General features: G+C 36.8%; 1 protein-coding gene, 1 long non-coding RNA gene and 1 other non-coding gene across 6 annotated transcripts in view; 2 read left to right on the top strand and 1 right to left on the bottom strand.

Annotated features, from left to right (window-relative positions):
* exp (expansion) overlaps positions 1 to 24,575 on the bottom strand; it is a 199,199-nt gene that overhangs the window by 152,375 nt on the left and 22,249 nt on the right. For 2 of the 4 annotated variants that reach the window (XM_089859302.1, XM_089859303.1), the window contains exon 1: positions 10,682 to 11,077. The exons of the other annotated variants lie outside the window; for them this stretch is intronic. In XM_089859302.1, the coding sequence (XP_089715428.1) occupies positions 10,682 to 10,698 (17 nt within the window). In that variant the 5' untranslated portion in view covers positions 10,699 to 11,077. Of the gene's footprint in view, positions 1 to 10,681; positions 11,078 to 24,575 lie in introns of those variants that run through there. 4 annotated transcript variants of the gene reach the window in all.
* Positions 8,910 to 11,048, top strand: LOC149610595 (uncharacterized). Its single transcript, XR_016376720.1, has 2 exons — positions 8,910 to 9,360; positions 9,454 to 11,048. It is a non-coding gene; the product is annotated as an uncharacterized LOC149610595 (long non-coding RNA).
* On the top strand, positions 18,262 to 18,333 carry TRNAQ-UUG (transfer RNA glutamine (anticodon UUG)). Its single transcript has one exon. It is a non-coding gene; the product is annotated as a tRNA-Gln (tRNA).

Genomic DNA, 24,575 nt, shown 5'->3' with positions numbered 1-24,575 from the left:
TTAATATTAAAATATCGATAGCTATAGCCTAATGTGAGAAAAATAATTTGACGTTTTATATGGTCTCCAAGTTGGGGACCATGTTAAAAGGAGGGTGAAATGAAACATGTAAATTTTTTAATTACTGGTGTCGTCTATAAACTGCGATTATAGAGAGGAATGCATATAGCTACTAGGAAAAATTGAGCACCCATATATCCCATGTTAATTTCTATGCGGGTTTTGTGGGCCGGGCTTGAGATTAACTTTACGTCACAATCTGCATAGTGAAACATCCAAGAAATACCTCTGAATGATTTTAAAATTCAAATTAGTACGAGATTTCATAGATAATTTGAAATTAGCACCTCCAACCAATCGCGTAACGCTATGCCTTCTTGTTAACAAAATTAGCGTAGCACGCTCTATATCACGCTCTACATGATTGTGGACACATCACGTGCAAATTTTATGAAATCTCGCGCTAAATTTCAATCCACGCGAAGCGCCCCACGGGAATATTGTTAAGAAGAAGGCAAGGCGCTACGCGATTGGTCGGAGGGGCTAAGAAATCTGAACCTAATTTGAATTATAAAATCATTCAGAGGTATTTCCTGGATGATTCAAAACACTACGCAGATTTGTCTTGTAATTAGTGGAAGAATAGATAAAAAAATCAATTGATTAATTACATTTTACCCTCCCTTTAATGTCAGTATATGACAACACAAGTACAGGTGGACCCACCTTGGAATAGACTTAATTAAAAGCGTAACTAATGTCACCGTTTGCATTAAGTATTTAAAAATAAAAACGCCTTTACGATTTAATATTCTTTGCCAGCATAAATACGAATGGTATTTTCAATTTCAATCCCCCTATTAATTCATCCCCTCACCCAAGTATTAAAAATGTATAAACTTTCGTTATTGGCAGCGTTAATTAAGGTGTTTATTTCTACCTCCTTGTACTTGAATTTTCCGTTAAGTTACAAACACAGTGGTTAAAGTCAAGAAATGGCACATTCTACACCTTTGACTACATTATGTTCTACGGGTAGCTAACACGAGGTGTCATTACTCTATTAAGAAAGTGTGGTAAAAGAAAGTTAAGAGAGCATGACCTAGTTTCGATTCCTAGACGCGAAAATTACGGGAAGTTCACTTTTCCCTAATTTAAAAGGACATTAGCGACGGTGGAGACAATTTTAACGGTAATTTATATTTTATTTAGCAATTTTAACTGTGGGAAGGAAGTCTAAGCTAGCGAAGAGACCTCCAAATTATATTTAATTACCCTCTACTCTGGAATGCGATCATGCCATGCGCGACACGGGCAAAATTTGTTTGGAAAAAAAATTTGAGAAAAAGGAAGAAAAACTGAAGAAATATCCTGAAATTATTTTGAAAGACCAAGGAGCTAGCGCCATCTAGATAATATTACCAACAGTAAAATGCATTAATTGAAAAGGGATCATTCATAAAGTTTTAAAGGTCGTTTTTAAAAAAGATTGGTTTACGTAAAAATTACATATTTCAAGGTTTAATGTACCAAATAAATAAATTTTCCCGTACGTGTCATTTTACATTGAAATAGCGGGGTTGGCAATTGAATTCAGGAGCCAAAGAAATGTGCCTTTCTCTACCCATTTCTCAAATAACTGTCTATCCTTTTTCCTGCGCTATAAACTGGGTGATGGGTTCTACCAAAGTTTATTTCGTGTAAAGATTTTTTCCCTTGATTTTTCAAATATAATTAAGACTTTTCCCTGAGATTCAAAAATAATTAAGACTTTTCCCTGAGATTCAAAAATAATTAAGACTTTTCCCTGAGATTCAAAAATAATTAAGACTTTTCCCTGAGATTCAAAAATAATTAAGACTTTTCCCTGAGATTCAAAAATGATTAAGCCTTTTTCACGATTTTCCAAAATTGTTTAAAAAAATAAGTTCCCATGATTTTTCCAAAAATAATCAAGATTTTACCCTGATTTTTCAAAAATAGTTAAGATTTTCCCATTATGTTTTCCATGGTTTTTTTTAAAAAAGGTTTCCCTAATATTATTGCTATAAAGCAATTTCCCTAGTATTTCCAGGTCTTCCCTATTTCCCATATTCATATTCAAACCAGGGCTACAAACGTAACAATCCTGATGTTTTTGCGAGAAACACCAACATCATCTTTAAATCATTAACATCCATCCTTATGGGGTACCCTTTTGTAAACTTTACCCTCGCTCTAATCCTAAATCAAATACCTGATTTAATTAAGGAACCCTCCGCGGTATCACTAATTACTTGCGAACCAGAAAAAAACTGTACTGGCCTCAAAAGGGCGTGAATATAATTAACTAATATCCAATATATACTTTTCAGAGTGTACAGCTGGGCCAAACGACGGCGTTCTATGTGTATAGACATTACACTGGGACCCCGTCAGCCTGGCTCTGTATCAGGCAAGATTAATCGTTAGACTTAATTATTCAATTTCATTTTAAACTCTCTATGGGAAAACTGGGCTGTAGACAGAAATCAGACGCTTATACTATTTCTATTCTTTAACTTATAATTTGTCATTTTGGAAATTTCATTAATAACATGAAAGATTATAACAATGTGATCGTGAATAGAATGAAATCAACGCTTTTGTTATAATGGTGACTTACATAACTCCTGAAGAAGAAGAGAAAAATTAAAATATGCACACCCCCTATAAGATTAAAAAGGAAAACAAGTAGTCCCACAACTATAACTACATTCTTTCCTAAACTGAATTGAATCACACTATTAGACCTATCCACTAAATCCAACAGAGAAACAAGGACCACATGAGAAATGGTCGCCTTGTTTGGTTATTTCCTCGCGCCAAGAACCACAGCTAGAGGGAGCCTCCCACATGTAGTGAACTTTAGCTCCATCTGCCGTTGCCTCTTGTCTTGGATGTCTGCCATAAATTAAGGGGATGTTCTTTAGGCGATTTTGAGTCGAAATTGTTCTCTGACATTTTGCCGGCCGGGTCAGTGTTTACGAGTTATGATTTGAGTATTTTAGAGATGACCCCTTAATTAAATTATAAATCATTGTCTTTCAGATTCTTAATTAAATTTAAGGGGTCATCCGTAAAATACTCCAATCTTAACTTTAAAACAGTGGCCCGAACAGCAAAATTTCATGGAAGTTACATGTTCAACTCAAAATCGTCCAAAGAAAATCCATCCCCCTTAATTTATGGCAGATTTATCAGAAACATCTATACCATCTTGCCAGGGATAGATTTAATTTTAGAAGTAGGAATGGAGAGCGGTTAGCGCATACTCCAGTCCAACTCATAGCCCACTAAAGTTTAAATTATCATACACCTAAAACTACGTTTTGATGACGTTGCTGATGGGGACGGCGAAAATTACGTAATTCCTTTTTACCTCTGTCGCTATGACCCGCCTCTTCTTTCAAACCCCTCCATCCCGAGGAAGGGGGTCCGGGACTTTGACAAGCGCACAGATTACTCCCTATTCCTGCTTCTAGAATTAAATATATGCCTGATACCATGAATTTATTTATTAACATGAATATATATCTGCATTGACTAGTTGAACTACATATTCAGGGATGGGAGGGGCTTAGTTTGAGTGACGTCAGAGGATTTCTGTCGGTTTGTTTTTAAAGCTAAAGCTCTTGTCACGCGGAAGGCTAATTATGCTTGTAAATTGATCAACTACCGAATTAATTTAACTCCAACAGCAGGGAAAAACCAGCATCATCAATTCTCACGATTTAAAATGTTAGTAGTTTACTTTCAACCGTTACATTAATTTTCATAATGGCCAAGGCTTAGCACTTTACCAACAGTTTTCAGTTTCAGATTAGGAAAAACTATTGCAGGCACTTATTATAATTTCCTTTAAAAGATCAATATCACTTTCGGACATCGTGTTGAGATATTTATTCACGTATCGGCGATCACTTTTAATATTCAGTTGACGCACTTTGGTGAACCTAACCGAAAATTGTATCCCTCATACAATTTTGTTAAACTGGTCGTCTGCTGTTCGAACTTCCAGGTGTCTCGATTTTGATTGGCTACCGCGATGACGTTAAACGCGTATGTAATAGAAAGGTCCCTCCCATCCCTGAATAACATGATAGAAAGGCTAATGATACACATATATATTCATGTTAATAAATAAATTCATGCTGATACTACGTAACTAAAAAATAGCAAGATCACCTGACAGACGCGGAGTTCAAAAGCATAACTATTCCCCCAAAAGTATAATTTCAAATTATGTAAAAGAATATCGTGCCACTTAACTAATTTATAACAAAAACCCGGGTTTGGCCTATCGTTAATCAGACTGAAGATTGGTTGATATACAGTATAAAGATCCTCATTTTGAGGATTTTTAAGATAGAGGGCATTAAAAGGTTAATAGAGCTGACAAATATTAACAATTTTAAGAAAAATTTATGTTACCCCGTTTAACTAATGTATGCGAGGGGTCGGACGTTTGGGAAAAAGAGTACGGGATTTCGAAATCCAATTTGATTTCTTCGGATTTCGTTTGATTTCATCGGATTTCGTTTGATTTCATCGGATTTCGTTTGATTTCATCGGATTTCGTTTGATTTCTTCGGATTTCGTTTCATTTCATCGGATTTCGTTTGATTTCGTCGGATTTCGTTTGATTTCGTCGGATTTTGTTTGATTTCAGAATTCGATAAAATCCAATGGATTTCAACTTCATCGAATTTTGAGATTTTTCGCGTGATTTCGTCGGATTTTGCGATATTTCCCTTGATTTCTTTGAGTTTTGAGGTTTTTCGCGTGATTTCCTCGGATTTTGAGATTTTCCCCATGATTTCGTGATTTCTTTTGATTTAGGATTTCGTGAATCTTGTAATGGATTTCACGATTTCTTTACGGATTTTGTGATTTTGCTTCTGATTTCGTGATTTCTTTGTTGATTTTGTGATTTTTTTTACTGATTTTGTGATTTCTTTACTGATTTTATGATTTCGTTGCTGATTTCGGATTTTTTATTTGATTTCGAAATCAGCCTTGATTTCGGATTTCACGGGTAGCGTACGCGATTTCATGAATGACCGACCCCTCGAATGTATGGCATCTTTAAGGTAGAAAATTACTGAGATTATGTATGACTAAGTATTAGTAAAGGGTTAAAAAAGACTTGAATTTAAATACTCTACCCACGACGTCACGTAAAATGCCATAAGCGTGAGAATAATTTTTCAAACGTTAAAAACATTTATTTGGAGGAGGGGTGCTTAACCCGAAACCCATCTTTTAAAACTAATGATAACCATTAAAATTTTCAGAAATTGATAGATTGTTCCCTGTTTCTAAAGTAAAAGAGAGAGAAAGGGTTTTGTCCCTGTAAAAAAAAAATAAATGCCAGTTTTAAACAAATGTAAAGAGTTAAAAAGGTACTGACATCATCATACGTCAATTGTTTTTGAAGATAAAAATGATCTCTCAAGTTCCCAACTGTCATTACTGACATATCACCGTGGATTCCATAACATCTTCGTAACATTATAGAATATATAGACGAAGAAGTCTCGAGATAATGCTTAAACAATATTTTACAATGTCAAACGATGGAGAGAGTTGGACCCGAGGGTAAACCTCGTAGTAAATGGATGTTTGAATTAATTTATTCCTAAATTTATTTTGTTACTAAGATGTTTGTAAGTGCGGGCTAATTGTCATATTTTAGGTTCGCTAATGAGTGCTTTCCGTGAGGTTATCCACTAATTGACACATTTATGGTTATATTTGATTTTCAAGACTAACAACCGAGGGGTCGGTCATTCATGAAATCCCGTACGCTACCCGTGAAATCCAATTCAAGAAATCCGAAATCAATGCTGATTTCGAAATCAAATAAAAAATCCGAAATCAGCAACGAAATCACAAAATCAGTAAAGAAATCATAAAATCAGTAAAAAAAAATCACAAAATCAACAAAGAAATCACGAAATCAACATAGAAATCACGAAATCAGAAGCGAAATCACAAAATCAGTAAAGAAATCGTGAAATCCATTACAAAATTCACGAAATCCAAAATCAAAAGAAATCACAAAATCCGACGAAATCACGGGGAAAAATCTCAAAATCCGAGGAAATCACGCGAAAAACCTCAAAATCCAACGAAATCAAGGGAAATATCGCAAAATCCGTCGAAATCACGGTAAAAATAGCAAAATCTGACGGAATCACGGGAAAAATCTCAAAATTCGATGAAATCCATTGGATTTTATCGAATTCTGAAATCAAACAAAATCCGATGAAATCAAAAGAAATCCGACGAAATCAAACGAAATCCGACGAAATCAAACGAAATCCGACGAAATCAAACGAAATCCGACGAAATCAAACGAATTCCGAAGAAATCAAATTGGATTTCGAAATCCCGTACACTTTTTCCTAAACGTCCTACCCCTCGCTAACAACTGATCTGGTCAAAGCAGCGTACCCCAACAACCTTTCTACCTCAGCCCAGATTTTGGCACCAAAGCTACTTTCTTTTGAACGATATATCCAACAAATGACGTCAATATATCGGTAGTATTCGGTAAATTCAAAGCCTGCAGTTATTGGCTCTTGCACATCTGAAAGCATCGTACCACCAATCTTATCTTCATACATCCCACCCACATTTTGGCGCGAAAACGTCTTGTTCACGGCGTTACAAACTAGCTCCCAATACTCCCAACAAATGACGTCATGATAATAGTACATTCATAGCCTGGGGTTATTGGCGCGAGCATTGACGTCACTAAACACAATATGAGAAACATTCTGAGATAGAACGCTAGATAAAATGTACATACAGAAGCCGGGTCCGAAACGTCATTAAGTGTCAACAATGGAAGAAACTCAGACCGTGTGGTCCCAAGACCCTTCCCTCCATGGAAGGAACAACGTGAAAAGAGAAGGGCTTATCAATAGGGAACATTGGTTCAAACTGGAGAAAGTTTCGTCAACGTGGCGCAATCCTCAGTCTAAATTTAGTTTCTATAATTCTGGACCCGTCCCTGACCCTTCATTTCTAGGAATTTGACTATTTTTAGTTTGCACAGCGCACCGTGCTAGGCTAAAAATTCCTAAGCTAGGTTCCTCTTTATTTTGAGTGACAACCATATTACCGCCCATTTAAACACAAAGGGTATTGATCCAAGGCTAAACTCGGATAATTCAGAATGTGCGTTTTTACTACCGCAATTCAGTATTTAGTATCCCTCCATTTTATCTTCCAACATTTTGACATTTCAAGGTGAGATGGACCAATATTTTCGACAAATTTGCTTCAAGAACAAGTAATTAAAGCACTTTTTGCAGTATATAGAGAATCAAAACCAGTTGCTTTCTCTTTCACCCTCACTTTAAAGCAATGATTAAATAAAATCTGTTTAAATGGAGTAAATAAATTAGTGGCAGATTATGACTTGATGGGACCGAAATACTGATAATTTCCCGCTCTATCCTAAGTATAAAAATTTTTCAGAAAAGGAGGATTGACACCATTTACAACAGGAGTCAATGCTACTTGGTATTGCTCTTTGTGCGCCAAGTAGCCTGGCTTCCTGGTGTAAATAGTATCAATCCTCCTAGCCGGAAAACTATCCATATAACAAATATCTACAAGGGGTGTTTGTTCCAAAAAAGGTGGTTTCTACGAGCGATTTTGTGTCGAAAATGTTCTATGAAATTTTGCGCCAAGTAAAGCACCGTTTACAAGTTATGATTAAAGTCTTTTACCTATGACCCCTTAATTTAATTAGTTAATTAGTAGTCTTTCTGTTTCTTACTTAAATTATGGGGTCATCCGTAAAACACTCAAGATAATCAAAACTTGAAAACGGTGTCCCTCAGGGCAAAATGTCATCGAACATTCTTGACTCAAAATCACCCATAGAACGCACTGTATGTCGTTCGGTCCTATCCATCTTTTTGGAAAACAAGCTGTATACATAGTTTACAGACTAGGAGGATTCATACCATTTACACATGGAGGCCAGGCTTCAGGTGTTACACAAGGAGGCCTGACTCACTAGGTGAGTCTAAAGCTGGGCTTCCTTGTGTAAATGGTATGAATCCTCCTAGTCTGTAAACTATGTACAAATAAAGGTGCTGGTAACCTTCATAAACTTCATTACTTCCTCTAAAAGACCATTCAAAGAAGAAGAATCTAGAATCGGACAAGATGGGTGTAATAAAATTTGTAATAAAGCTGGAATACCTTTCCGGCCTACCCTGAGGAATTCCATATTAACCATCAATAATAAAATATAAAAAAAAACCAGCGTAGAAATTAAAACTATTGTGATGATACTGATTCGTGAATCCATCCTGAACTAGACGGCCTTGTTCTAAATACTCGGAAGTTTGCCACCCTGGCGTAAAAAGGAAGATTATAAAAAAGGGTCGGACACTAGTCAAGTTTCGAAGTAGTTAGCGGTTACACTTGTATCACAAATCAATACATAGTTTACAGGCATGGAGGATTCCTACCATTAGCACAAGGAGACCAGGCGACTTAGAGTGTAAAATAGCAGACCATTTTGCACTCTAAGTCGCCTGGTCTCCTTGTGTTAATGGTAGGAATCATCTATGCCTGTAAACTATGTACAAACCTCTTCGATGGGGGAACCCTCAGTATGGAGACACACAAGGGGGTGGACCCATAGCCGCGCACTCTCTGGACCCAAAGCGCCTAGAGCGCAGGCGCCGAAAAAGCGAGATGGAAGGCAATGTTTTACCATCTTAGTTACATCGAAGAGGGAAAACCCCTACGCCACACCCCTTCTTGCCCAATCAGCTTTACTCCCCCCACTAGTCTTCTACATAGTAAAATTCTCCACCATGTAGATGTGAAAGGGATAAGCCTTCTTCAAGCTTAGCCATTCTGCTGCTTCCCAATTGCTTTCAACCGCTTTCAACCCTTCAGAATTTGTACGAAATTTCCAAGCCTAACTTTACTTAATATTTGGTGAAAACATTACCGGGTGTGTCATTTTACATTCAAGGGGGTTCTTTATAATCCAACTCAACTGTATAATAAATCTTATTTCGTCCATTAATAGGAATTTAACAAATAATAATTTTCCGAAAAATTTTAAGAATTTTCCCTCAAATTCCAAAATCCCCTGATATTTTTCATCTTTTTATTTTCATCTTAAACTCAAAGCACTGCCTCATTTATCTATCAAGGCCGGTGCATGGTGCTACCTTTAGAGGAAGCGGAAGACTAGGTTATATAGGATTGCCTTACTTTTAACCAAGATGGCGCTGTTTATCAACAGATTCCTGCACAATTTGAATTACGCGCCCATCGATGGTGGATGGAATTTTAAAAGTGACGTAATATCGAGAGAATTTGCGCCTAAAAAAGTCCGATAAACGGCGCCTCTAGCTGAAAATAGGAGCGAACTAAAATTTCACTTTTCAGAACCAAAAAGAAAAACCATGAACGGGTCTTGATAAAAAAGGAGACACTGGTCAAAATCAAAAGCGGTTAAAATGGCAAGTATCCAACCCATTTGAATTTTTTAAGATTTACTTTCGGAGATTTTAATTCCTTCCCTTATCTTTTCTGTTGGAGGATGCCCCGTTTAACAAGTTTGACCACCGATAACAAGATTGGAAATATATATGTATAAAGTTATGCATTAAAAAAACCAGAATAAACCAATTCAAAAAATACATTTAGAGAAAAACTCCGCGATGGAAATAACCTAACCTGTCCTTCCTCTTCCGTAGGAATTAATGGAATGGTCTATACACGACCCTTTCCAGGTACTTGGGTAAACCTACACATGAATCATGAAGTGAAATGAAGGGATAGTGGGTGAGCCCTGTGCAAGATAGCTTGGCTGTATGTACTTTTCGAATTGGTCTATTATTTAATTAATTGTTCGTCTTTAAAACGTTTGACGTCGTTATTTGATAACTAGTATAAGCAAATTAAGGGTCACAAAAGTAAGAAGAAAAAAAACAATGGTAGCTAGGTTTTTTAACATCGGTATAATCTAAAATCCTCACGGGATAAAATTAGGTCAAGGGTCAAGATTACATGTGACGTCGTGTGGGTAGTTTATGAAAAGCTCGGAAAAGTTTTAACGATCCTACATTCTACAACACCTATCTCATCTGCAATCGTTACAATGTAAAAAGAATACTAATTCATTAAAACGTGGGAAAATATATTTTAGAGCAAAAATATTTCTATAAACTGCAGAATTTGAAAGGTCATATTTTGATGTAAAACATACAACTCTAGTATCTAGACCACGTGTCTGAAAATTTGCACGTTGTAAAACCGGCTCTAGAATTTTTGGAACCGCGCGAAATTCAAAAATGAAGCCAAGGCTTAAAAAACACGTGATAAACCCTCTAGCAAGTAGCAACTAGCGCGCGAATTTTAAAATTTTAAAAAAGGCTTAACGAATGTTTTAAATAATTTATAGGCCTTAAAGGCGTAAAACGGAAGTCGCTAATGGTTATTTTGTAATGTAAAATATTTACGTTTTGGGTATAATACCCTAAATCACGGGTCTAGAATTTTTCACGAATGTTAAGTATGATAATAATTTATCATGTACGTAAAGTATGATAAGAATTTATCATGTAGATGCAATATTATAAGGACATGCGTAAAATATGTCTTTTCGGCTTACCTAGAAATATAGTACATTAGAAAAATAATCAGGCTGGATAGGTGGTCACAACTGGAGATTGGTTGAATTGATTATTCTTGAGATAAGTTATAGTTCACAATTTTCGTAAAATGCACCACTACACGTTAATTATATAATAAATACAGTTGTAAAATCGAAACAATTGACACGCCTGAAACTATACGACGACTAATAAATTAATTTATAAAAACATTTAATTAAAAATAATCCTAAATACAGCACTCATAATTTACATTGAAGCATGGCGAGACCCGGCATTTACTTCTCGCTTGAAGACAAGTTACCGGTTGCCTCGAAAGCAAAAATGCAAAATGAGCTCTAAACACTCGCCACACTTCTGCAAAAATGTCCTACTCTTAACAAATTTTTCCCAAATATGCGACCCCACTATTTGTCTCCTGGGGTTTGCCCCAGCCCACCTCGCAAGAGAAGAAGCCAGGGTAGAAAGTATAGTCCACGTGGTTCCCAGGTGATGGCTAATTGTTTGGACTCTCCTTCACCTTTCTGTCGGAATCGAGGTGTTAGTCACTTGAATAATCAGGTGTACAAAACAGCAGAAATCGATTACTTCATTTCTAGTATTCTTAGAAAATCCTCAGTGATTAAAATAATTCTTGCGGGTATTCAAAGGTAATCAGAAATCTCCGATAATCACTGGATATCACATGAAATTTTGAGAAAATCAGAAATAATCACATGATTTACTAGTAATCTTTTGCAATCACCTCAGTAATCACACATTTCGTGAAATAATCACGCATAATCAATCGAGGAATTCGAAAATCCAAAATAAAAATCATAGTCAGTTGAAATAGAAATAATCACTGCAGTCATCGAAATTCAAGAAGAATTCAGTGGTAATCACGGCATTCACCAAACAATCACCAGAATTCATTGGAATTCAAATCGCAAGTAATCAGCGGCAATAACTGGAATCAGTGTAAAGATTATGGAAATCACCGAAAATAATCGTAATCACAGAAATCAAGGAATTCGTTCAGTAATCATCGGAATTCACGTAAAAATTCAGAAATCAGTAATCAGGTGTGCAAAATTTTGGCGAATGACTAGCCCCTCGGTCGGGATATACGCGCTTGTCATGCTTACGCCCCACCATCAAAAACCCATTCAAGAAACCCCCCAAAGAGTTAAGATGGTTTTACCAAAGAGTATTTAAACGACTGGAGTGGAATTTTATATCTATATTTTTGCCATTAGTTTTCCCTACAAAATTGTACAATAGAAAGATTGTTTTTCAACGCTTTTTTTTGTATTTCCAAGTACTATTGGCTCTGACAGTCGTTGTACAGTTTGTTCGAAAGAAACTTGTATTTCGTATCCAGGGACTAGGTGTGTTTAATCCTTGGATGTATTTCGAACGTTTCCAAAAAAAAAATCACTCTATATGGGTAGATAGAACTACCATGTAATGACGTCATTGTCCATACCACTCTTTCTGGACTTTACCTTGACCCTCCAAATCCGTATGGCAAACAATGTAAACTGTGTCCCCGCAAGCGTCTTTCAAGTCTCCGTCCTAGACTAGGAATCTAGAAACATTCTTGAGGGCCAATAAATCATATCCAACCTATAGGTAAAATGGGCCAAAAGTAGCCTATTTTTGAAAGGATAGTTGCTATCACTAAATCAGCCCAGATTTTGGAGCGAAAAAAAGGTATAGTCGTTGATCATGGATAAGATAAATAGACCATTTCGGAAAATACATGCAGAGAAATCAAAGCACAGGGGCGATGCCGCCATTGCGGTTTTCACCCTCGCGCCAAGAAGCACCGATAGAGGCAGTGCGAGTTGGCTATCCTCACCCGTGTAGTGAGCTCGGGCTGCGTCTGGCGTTGCTCTTTGGTGCCAGGGAGAATACATCTATGGCGACCTCGTCCCTGTGGTGTGTTGGTTTCTCCGCAAGTAATTTCCGAAATGGTCTATTCCAAAGCATAGAAAAGTACTATAGAAGAGGTGGTTTAGGAGAATGTGGTACTCATGAGTGGTATGGACAATTGAAAGGGTAACTACACATGTACTTACTGAAATATTTTACGACATCTTTTTTGGAACTGTTCAACCTTAGCTTTCAAATAAGGCTTCACACGTACAAGTTTTGAAAAAAAATTAAGGAAACTTATACCATCAGTTTTATAATCAACTAGCATTAATGGGACCCGGCGTTGCTCTTCGGGACATTTTTGTTACCTTTTGGCTGCCATTTTAGGTTTTCCTGCGAAATATTGGGACAACCCCTATAGACTAGTGGCGGTAAATACACAGAAAAAAGTGTGTTAATGATTTGAACACATTTTTGTGTTCAAAAATCAGATTTTGGTTTCTTGATATGTTTAAGTGATGAAAAAGTGTAATTTATTGAACACTTCGCTTAATTTTGGCGTTCAACTTCTAATTTTTGTTTCTATTTGGAAAAATTGTAACAGTTGAACACAAAATCTTAACACTTTCACAATGAACGCATTAAAAATTTAGGAACAGCGAACGCGATCATTTGTTTTCATGTTCTGTAAACCTTGTAGTTGAAGGCGTACTTCGTCGAAGCTTATTCGATATATACTCTGTTCCAGCTTTGGTTCTCAGCACACTCTAAGCTAGATCTCTATGTAACGTAGCTTTGTGCGTGCTGACGACTAAAGCTGGAACAGAGTATACACCGAATAAGGTCCCGTCGGAGATAGGAAGTTGCTTATCATATAGCGTGAAAACCTATTTCCTCACGCGCATTCTTTATATCCATGGTTTTTCTTTGTCGCCCAGGAATGAATTTAAACTTGAAGTAATTATACAATTCAATGATTCAGTGGCGTCGCTAGGCCTTTTTTTCGGGGGGGGGGCAAAGCCCCCTATTCCCCCCCCCCCAAATTTCAAACTTAGACCCCTCTAAAATAATCACCAGACTGGTAAGCATATTTTTAAATAATAAATATTTGGAATGCGAATTTAATTTAACTATACGCCTTGAAAACGTTTCTTGGCAAAGCGCAGACGATGAGACGAACTCTCTGACAAAGCATTTTTGCAATTGCATTTACTTATGTTTGGGAAATTTTAATATTCTCTAAAATTCGTCTGCAACCTTTACTGCTGCTAATGTGCTAATAAGAAAACCGATCCCGAAAGTAACAGCACATAAGTTTTGGGCAGGATTTTTAAGCCTTGGCCCTTCAGAATATTAAAGGTGTAATCCTTTTTGTGGGTAAGTTTTAAGTAACTATTACAAGACAAAAATATATTTCAATACTTAATAGTCCTTTTACTAGCAAAATAACTTAAACCTCAGTACAGTAATACCTATTAATTATTAATTACAAGTAAGAAATTCTCGTACATATCTCTCTTGGACTCTAGAATGAGAGAGGTACAGTCGCCGCAATTAAAACCTTTTTTTCTCGCGACGTCTTGTTTCAACAATAAGCCGCAAATCTTTATTAAAACAACAATATACGATAAGTTTTTTTTATCAATTGTATCAGATCAATAATTTGCGGCTTTTTGTTGAAACAAGACGTCGCGAGAGAGAAAGTTTTTAATTGCGGCACTGTACTTAACATGTTCGTACACTCTAAGAAAGGGAAGTGTAATTTAAGAAAACACTTTTTTTACACCTTAAAAACACCCAAAGAGAGTTTTATTACCTTGAGTTTTTGTGGGGCCAATTTAAGTTGTAAATTCGGTGTAAAATAAAACTTTTTAAAACCGTTTTGAAATTAAAAATGGAAAATTATAGTACTGCGGGTTTCTTAAATAAGGTCTTTCATTTTCATTAATGTTTTAATATTAAAGTCAATACAAACAGTAAAAAATTATTGAAAAACTTGATTGTTAAGCATGTTTTAAAGATGATATTCATGAAAGAATATATTTTTATCCTTTAAATAAAATTAACAAAGAAATTCGGAATCAGAGGGTATTGTACTTTTGTAAAACACTGCTAAACGTGTTAGGCGACACTCTGAAACGTGTTAGGTGACACTCTTAAAAGCGTCATGCGACACTCTTGCAGTGGGGTCGCTAAGTCTTTTTGGGGGCTTTAGCGCCCCTAAAATTTCAAAGTTAGCCCCCTTAAAATAATCCGTAAATTCTACTAAAAAATTGCTCGTATCCCCTAAAATTTTGTAGCAATATAGTGTAAAAAATTATTATGATAATTTCGTTCAGTTTCATCTTTGTAGAGATGAATTTCAATATCAAACAGTAGTGGGGACTAAAAGCAAACGGAAACTGAACTTATAAAAGACGAGTGAAATTCTTTCATCCACAATTGTCTCATAGTCACTAACTGATCGGTTCCGTACTCTTTATTAATAAAAGTTTGTAAATCTTTAATATACGAATAATAAACTTAAACCCCCCCACCCCCCAAATTTCAAACCCTAGCAACGCTACTGCACTCTTGAAAGTGTTAAGCGATACTGTTAAAAGTATTGTGCGACACAAAAAAACTAGACTATGTTAGTAGGGCGACTACAGACGCCAACTTTTGTGACATGTCTTATCTTTATTTTGAGAATCATTAGAGTAGAAAATGAAATTTTTTTTAAATATTGTAGAGTAGATTAGGTCAAACGCGTTTCTGGTGCTCGAAAAATTCTTAGTGAAAAGAGATAATTAAATTTAACAAGAACGTTTATATCTACTGCTTGGATATTATGGCCTCCAAAACCAACTTAATACCCGATGAAATTATAGTAATTAAAAACTTTCTGCCTTTTTCAGAGGCTATTAAGTCGGTAAAAATTACCAACTTTTATGCAGTTTCACACTGAATGCTAGAACTAGCATTCAGGGCCGGATTAAGCAATTTTGCACCGGGGGCCGCCCCCTTTAGTCGGAAAAAACAGAACAGCAAATGTCCCTAAGAGGGAATAGTTTAACTCTATGCGCCCCCAACAAGACTTGCGCCCGGGGGCCAGTGCCCCCTCGCCCCCCTCTTAATCCGGCCCTGCAAGCATTGCTTAAAGCGGTATAGTTCTGCATGTAAGAACTTTCCTCTTAATTTAACTCAAAGTGGAACCTTGCTGTGAATATAGCACTGATTGCTAATAAATCACCCACTCTTTAAGGTGTTATGAGACACTCTGAAAGGTGATATGCGACACTTTGAAAGGTGTTATGCGACACTCTGAAAGGTGTTATGCGACACTCTGAAAGGTGCTATGCCGCACCCTTTAAAGAATTGCACAACACTCATGTGAGAGTAAAAATTAAGTTTTAGTTCGATATAAGAGTTAAAAAGGTGTTAAACTGCACCTCTGTTGCACCATTTTATAGCACCAATTGCTCCATAAGTGTTATTAAACCCTTTCAGGGGTGTAAATGAACACCTGTAATGATGTCAAATTTGGCCCCTAACTACTTTTAAAGGTGTTAAAACGCGCCCCATTTTCTTAGAGTGTATGCTTAACACGTAAAAGACGTTCAAAACCGAAACAAAAATCGTCTTGAACACATTAGAAAGTGAACATATTTTCACTTGAACATGTGCTCATTTTTGAACATGTATAGTAGAAAGAGTCGCATGAAGGTGTTCAGGGATTGTGTTCAGCTCCTGAACACATTTTCTGCATAATTAACATGTTCAGAGGCAGAGCACTTAAATAAAAACACGTTCAAAATCAAACACAAAATGGCTTGAATGCATTAGAAAAAAGAACAGATTTCTATTTGAACATGTTCTCATTTTTGAACATGTATAGGAGAGTGTTGCATGAAGATGTTCAGGGATTGTGTTCAATTTCCTAACACATTTTTTTCTGTGTAGGGCGTAGACTGTGTATCCCTGGCGGGCTCTTGAAAAAGGGGATACTATACGTGCCCAATAGAGGAATGACACGGAGCTAAGAGATATAGAAGGGTATGACGTTTGCATAAGTATTCATTATTTTATACGCTATTTCGATTAAAAAAAAAATATTCTAGCCCGATGTACCCCTGTAAATCGCTTAGGAAAAACGAGAGTTATTTGAACATGCAGAATTTATCGACAGAGCACTGTACTCGTGAAATTAATTTTCTCAACTTATAATCCGAAATTGTTATTCAAATCATGAACTATTCTATAGCGACGGTAACTAATATTTCTTTCTTATCTAAAGACTAGAGTTTCCTTAAACTGAACAATATCAAGAGAAAGGGTTACGTTACATTGACTCGAAACTGTCAATATTTTGAACTTGAAATAAACACCGACAGAAAAAGATTACAAAAATGAATCACCGTTTCTTTTTTTATGACAACTTTTAGCTCCCTATGATCCAAAACTTAGACCTGAGCGAGATATTTCTTAGTTTAAAAGTGACCCCAATTTATTGTTTATCATATTCGACATAAAGATGACAAGTTACGTGATGTGAAAAAAAATAGTATTGTAGAGCGACCCACATCATGATAGAAGCTTGAGTTTCCTCTTAAACCACATAATTGTAATGCATTCCATCAGAGAACAGAGAGAAGGGGGTATGGAAGAAGAGGGTGTCATAGCGACAGAAGTAAAAGGGAATTACGTATTTTTCGCCGTCCCCGTGAGAAACGTCATCAAAACGTAGTTTAAGTGAGCCAATAAGATAATTTAAAATTTTCGTTACGTGTTGAAGGGAGGGGCTCTATACTGGAGTATGAGTTGGACTGAAGTAAATACTTACCGTTCTCCATTCCTGCTTCAAAAATTACATCTATCCCTGATCAGATTAATATTTGATTTGGCGCCATTGTGGTCAAAGGGGGAGGAGGGGATGAAGTATCGTCTGCTTGATACAGGGTTAAGACGTAAAATCCGGTATATGGATACAAAGACGTTAGATGTGGTTTCAAAGTTACCAGTCCACCAAAGCTTTTATTTGAAGTCATATCTAACGTCTTTGTTGTCCATATACTGGATGCACCGTCTTACAAAGACTAAAAAGTTGGTCAAACATCAGACTCTATTTCAAAACGTTTATAAACCCGATTTTTGTAACTTGAAAGAGTGTAAGCATGGATATGTATAAATGCTAACGAATTGTGGATTCCCAAAAATCTGACCACTAAAAACGTGTTACACCCGCGGATGTGAGACTGCCGTAAATAGAGGCGGAAATGGCTAGATCACGTGGGAAAAGGAACTATATCTCTCCGGAGAGTCCTGAGTGGTGTGTTTAAAATTTCACCCATGCGCAAAGAGAAAAAAAATACGGATTTCCCTCTCCCTCATAAGGTTACAAGTCATATTTTTCCCTGCCGAAACGTATTTATACATATCCATGATGTAAGGGCCTTTTCCACCGGTTGACCTGATATTCCCACTACACTCAGGCTCGGCCTGCACAATTAAATTCAAAATAAGTAACGTTCTAACAAACTGTTAAAGACTTTAGTTGAATTTAAATCTACCGCCGTTTAATCCTCTTTCCGACACGTTATCAGTACCGGTTTTGGGTTTGCTCCAAATAGCAAATACTCGTTCGGCGTATCTTCTTCACTGTGGGAAAATTAAACACGTTTGTCTTTCTATCTATACCGTTATCGAGTGACACGTGTGTATTTTAAAGAATTTTAAACGTGGTTCCATGGTGTAATGGTTAGCACTCTGGACTTTGAATCCAGCGATCCGAGTTCAAATCTCGGTGGAACCTAATTAATATTTTAATTAATTTATGTGTAATAATTAATATGAGGTGACATATGAATTTGAGAATAGCGGTTAAATTAGGGTAGTTCTATGTATAATTTTATATTTTTAATTTACAGTTCAACGCTTAATTAAATTAATCAAAAATGTCTTGATTAGAATCAAGACCTAAAAAGTATCGATAAGACTGAGGTTATCACTTGTCTGAAGGATCAGATATTAATTTTTCTTTTTAATTGAAACTTAAATGCATGCTTAAGAAAAAACAACGTTCCATTACCGTTTTCCGTTGAAATAAATTATTTTACTGCTAATCAATTTCAAAAATTTACTTATCTCGGCTTTTCGACCACAATTCCATTCCCCGAAAACATTTTATCATTACATTAATTACTTTTGGGAGAGTACGTGTATGGTTTAGCGTCCCTAAAGACGTTACATCCCCATTCGAGACCGGCACGCTTCGCAGTGGAACATTATAATTATTCTAAAACCAATGGCGCCAAATTCAATAGTGGCAGTAAGATTTTTACTCGCGGTTTTTGCAAAATGATGTAATATCAAGTGTACTTTAGTCAACCGTCGTATTGTTCTCTCTCATAGTTCAGGGCATGATCAGTGTTACTGCCCAATTTCTCTCTCTAGTTTCTAACAATGGTTAGAGACTATTTGACATGGCACGGCACAACGTTATATACATTTGTAAATTCAAAGTAGCACAAAAGGAAAAAGAATCCATTTTTTAATATTTTTGTTTGAAATAAATAAACTCATTAGTTATAACTAATATAAAGTCAAGGGAATGGCACCGGTAATGAGCAGCAAAAAGAGAGGAAAGTTTGCTTCCAGTTAGCAGAGGGACATGGTAGTGAAAATAGTAATCTAGAATTTTGTTCGTTCAAACCTTAATATATCATGAAAAATTCAAGTGAGGAGGCAACACTACCTAGAAAGATTGATTTTGGCAGATAACAGCGAAAAAATTATGTTCTGCACACACTGGGACTATGGGGGAGTTTCAGGGCCGCAGGTCGCACATGATGAAATTTCAACTCCAGTTTACATCAATTCTCCCTGGTCGTACTAGTAGAAGGTTAAGCTATAGTTTGCTCAGGTCCTGTTAGTCTAGAAAGGGTTATATAGTACTTGTAACTTTTAAAAGGTTGTTTTCATGGCTAAACAGACCGCTATTACAGTTTTTTATTGTTTTATAGGTTATTTGAACACGTTATCTCCCAAAAGTAATTAATGTAATGATAAAATGTTTTCGGGGAATGGAATTGTGGTCGAAAAGCCGAGATAAGTAAATTTTTGAAATTGATTACCAGTAAAATAATTTATTTCAACGGAAAACGGTAATGGAACGTTGTTTTTTCTTAAGCATGCATTTAAGTTTCAATTAAAAAGAAAAATTAATATCTGATCCTTCAGACAAGTGATAACCTCAGTCTTATCGATACTTTTTAGGTCTTGATTCTAATCAAGACATTTTTGATTAATATCTGTTCCTTCAGTCTTCATTTTAATTAAGAATGTTAAGAAACTGTTTTACATTTTCAAAATCTGCACTTAGCAGAAACATGTATAAAGGGGACCATAACTTTAGCTCAATCAGACATTTATTTATAATGATACTTCAAAAAAAAAACCTATATCATTAAAAGTTTGTATTCTTATTGTAATTAACATAGTACAATTTTTTACAATCATTTATTGAAACGCGAGGCGCCCCCCTAAAAATTCCAGAAATAGGACCAAATTGACAATTTTTAAAAAATTTTAAAAATGCTGATTTATGTCCGTTTAACATTCGCTCAAAATTGTCATAAGCCCAATATGAAATTCGGATATCCTTAAAATTTCACAAAGACGATCCGAAATTGTCAATTTCAAACTTTTTTTGTAGCATACACTTTTTGATATTAAGCTTAAAACCTTAAACAAAATATAGCCAGGGCTACCCTAAAAGTTCACAAAGATGATCCAAGAATGTTAATACGCCTAAAAAGTGCCATCTTCAAAATATGTAGCCGGGGAAAAGAGAGCGCGATCGAGTGGGCTATGCTAGTGGTTGGAAATCGCTGGGGTTGGGACAGGGATAAGGGAGTTGAGATGGATTGGAAATGATGATGGGCGACCTGCAGAACTGTATCTCTCCCAATGTACCTCGCGCACGCCCCTACCCTTGGTAGGCGATTGCTAAGTGCTGCCGCGTAGCGCCATTTTATTTGTATGAGAACTAGCTTCTATTTTGAAGATAGAGGGAGCGCCCTTTACAATTTCGTCCAGTACGACCCTACCTAACCGCTGAGGATGCTGGGAGGACTATGGTGCCGTAGGTGTATATGGAGTATCCTATGGAGCAAATGTTTACGAAGGAGAGAAGGGGCAAATAGTACTATTACATAATCAAAGGATATGCCCGTATATCTAATATAACCAGAGTTACGAGCTTCCAAAACTTAGTGTAATGTTAATCCTATGGAGGAGGCAAAGTACCTACAAGTACATACAAGCACCCACAAGTACCTAAAAGCACCCACAAGCACCCACAATTACCCACAAGTACCTACAAGCACCCACAAGCACCCCAAATTACCCACAAGTACCTACAAGCACCCACAAGCACCCACAAGCACCCACAATTACCCACAAGCACCCACAATTACCCACAAGTACCCACAAGCACCCACAATTACCCACAAGCACCCACAATTACCCACAAGTACCTACAAGTACCCACAAGTACCCACAAGTACCCACAAGCACCCACAAGTACCCAGAAGTACCCGCAAATACCTACAAGTACCCACAAGTACCTACAAGTACCCACAAGTACCTACAAGTACCCAGAAGTACCCACAAATACCTACAAGTACCCACAAGTACCCACAAATACCTACAAGTACCCACAAGTACCTACAAGTACCCAGAAGTACCCACAAATACCTACAAGTACCCACAAGTACCCACAAATACCTACAAGTACCCACAAGTACCCACAAGTACCTACAAGTACCCACAAGTACCCACAAGTACCTACAAGTATCCACAAGTACCCACAAGTACCTACAAGTACCCACAAGTACCTACAAGTACCCACAAGTACCTACAAGAACCCACAAGTACCTACTAGCACCCACAAGTACCTACAAGTACCCACAAGTACCTACAAGTACCTACAAGTACCCAAAAGTACCCACAAGTACCTACAAGTACCCACAAGTACCTACTAGCACCCACAAGTACCCACAAGTACCTACTAGAACCCACAAGTACCCACAATTACCCACAAGTACCCACAACTACCCACAAGTACCCACAAGTACCTAAAAGTACCCACAAGTACCTACAAGCACCCAGAACTACCCACAAGAACCCACAAGTACCTACAAGCACCCACAAGTACCTACAAGCACCCACAAGTACCTACAAGTACCTACAAGTACCCAAAAATACCCACAAGTACCTACAAGTACCCACAAGTACCTACAAGTACCCACAAGTACCTACTAGCACCCACAAGTACCCACAAGTACCTACAAGTACCCAAAAGTACCCACAAGTACCTACAAGTACCCACAAGTACCTACAAGTACCCACAAGTACCTACAAGTACCCACAAGTACCTACTAGCACCCACAAGTACCCACAAGTACCCACAAGTACCTACTAGAACCCACAAGTACCCACAATTACCCACAAGTACCCACAACTACCCACAAGTACCCACAAGTACCTAAAAGTACCCACAAGTACCTACAAGCACCCACAACTACCCACAAGAACCCACAAGTACCTACAAGCACCCACAAGTACCTACAAGCACCCACAAGTACCCACAAATACCTACAAGTACCCACAAGTACCTACAAGTACCCACAAGTACCCACAAATACCTACAAGTACCCACAAGTACCCACAAGTACCTACAAGTACCCACAAGTACCTACAAGTACCCACAAGTACCCACAAGTACCCACAAGTACTTACAAGTATCCACAAGTACCCACAAGTACCTACAAGTACCCACAAGTACCTACAAGTACCCACAAGTACCTACAAGAACCCACAAGTACCTACTAGCACCCACAAGTACCTACAAGTACCCACAAGTACCTACAAGTACCTACAAGTACCCAAAAGTACCCACAAGTACCTACAAGTACCCACAAGTACCTACAAGTACCCACAAGTACCTACTAGCACCCACAAGTACCCACAAGTACCTACTAGAACCCACAAGTACCCACAATTACCCACAAGTACCCACAAGTACCCACAACTACCCACAAGTACCCACAAGTACCTAAAAGTACCCACAAGTACCTACAAGCACCCACAACTACCCACAAGAACCCACAAGTACCTACAAGCACCCACAAGTACCTACAAGTACCCACAAGTACCTACAAGTACCTACAAGTACCCAAAAATACCCACAAGTACCTACAAGTACCCACAAGTACCTACTAGCACCCACAAGTACCTACAAGTACCCAAAAGTACCCACAAGTACCTACAAGTACCCACAAGTACCCACAAGTACCTACTAGCACCCACAAGTACCCACAAGTACCTACTAGAACCCACAAGTACCCACAATTACCCACAAGTACCCACAAGTACCCACAAGTACCTAAAAGTACCCACAAGTACCTACAAGCACCCACAACTACCCACAAGAACCCACAAGTACCTACAAGCACCCACAAGTACCTACAAGCACCCACAAGTACCTACAAGCACCCACAAGTACCTACAAGCACCCACCAGTACCCACAAGTACCTACAATCACCTACAAGTACCCACAAGTACCCACAAGCACCTAAAAGAGCCCACAAGTACCCGCAAGCACCTACAAGTATCCACAAGCACGCACAAGCACCCGGGCAAAGCACCTACAAGAGCTCAAACGCCATGTTTCTCTTGCTTAATATCCCTCTAACGGCGTGAATCACGACAAAAACGCCGTAAGTCCAATATAAAAAATTAGGGCTAAAATGCATGTCTCTAACAGTGGTAAAACGCCGTAATTCCTATACCCAAAACAACGTAAGTCAGAGTATGTGTTAATAATGATAAAAATCAATACTTAAACTTAATTGATCTTAATGAAACTAAGAAAAGGCACATCTATGGACTGTTATCTTTCATTTAAGATGGTTCCCAAACGTAACGAATGATTAGTTTTCTTTATACACGATCCCAATTAAGGTAATTTTTCAAAAAAATCCCATGTTATCTCTATGGAACAATATAGTATTTTTCACCAAATGTCTGATTAATTTTATGGATTCTAAAACCACCCTTAACAACTTTTTTCATTATAGAATTAACTATTAGTTGGATCTCTTTGAAATTTTAACCACATGATTAGGGCCCAAATTTTAGTTCACTGGCAAAATTTCAAAGCAGCAAACACAATACGAAAAAAGTTACGGCCAATCAAAGAACCCTCCTTTAGCATTAGAGGCAGTATCAAGTCTTATCTAAGAGAGCGACCGCTCTCCTAGAATATTTTACTAATTTTATATTTAATAGGGTGACCACTGAAAATTGAAAATTCCTTTAAAGAAAATATAGGAAATTTATCCTTAAAATAAAGGAAAATACAGGAAATTTATCCTTAAAATAAAGGAAAATACAGGAAATTTATCGTTAAAATAAAGGAAAATATAGGAAATTTATACTTAAAATAAAGGAAATATAGGAAATTTATCCATAAAATAAAGGAAAATATAGGAAATTTATATTTAAAATAAAGGATATATGGGAAATTTATCCTTAAAATAAAGGAAATATAGGAAATTTATCCATAAAATAAAGGAAAATATAGGAAATTTATATTTAAAATAAAGGATATATGGGAAATTTATCATTAAAATGAAGGATATATAGGAAATTTATCCTTAAAATAAAGGAAATATAGGAAATTATCGTAAAAATAAAGGAAAATATAGGAAATTTATCATTGAAATAAAGGAAATATAGGAAATTTATCATTAAAAAAAAAGGGAAAAAAAGGAAATTTATCCTTAAAAAAGGGAAAAAATAGGAAATTTATCCTTAAAAAACGAAAATATAGGAAATTTATCCTTAAAATAAAGGAAATATAGGAAATTTATCCTTAAAATAAAGGAAAATATGGGATCAAATAGAAATTTTTGAAACGTATAGATAGATACATTCACCCGTGCATGGAGGATTTATACCATTTACACAGGAGACCCGGTTACCTGAAG

This window comes from Phalangium opilio, unplaced genomic scaffold (genome assembly GCF_054372755.1).
Source record: "Phalangium opilio isolate 3A_F unplaced genomic scaffold, DU_Popi_V2 ptg000329l_1, whole genome shotgun sequence".
Classification (NCBI taxonomy): domain Eukaryota; kingdom Metazoa; phylum Arthropoda; class Arachnida; order Opiliones; family Phalangiidae; genus Phalangium; species Phalangium opilio.
The sequence above is the reverse complement of the archived record's forward strand: the minus strand, read 5'-3'. Positions and strand labels throughout refer to the sequence as shown.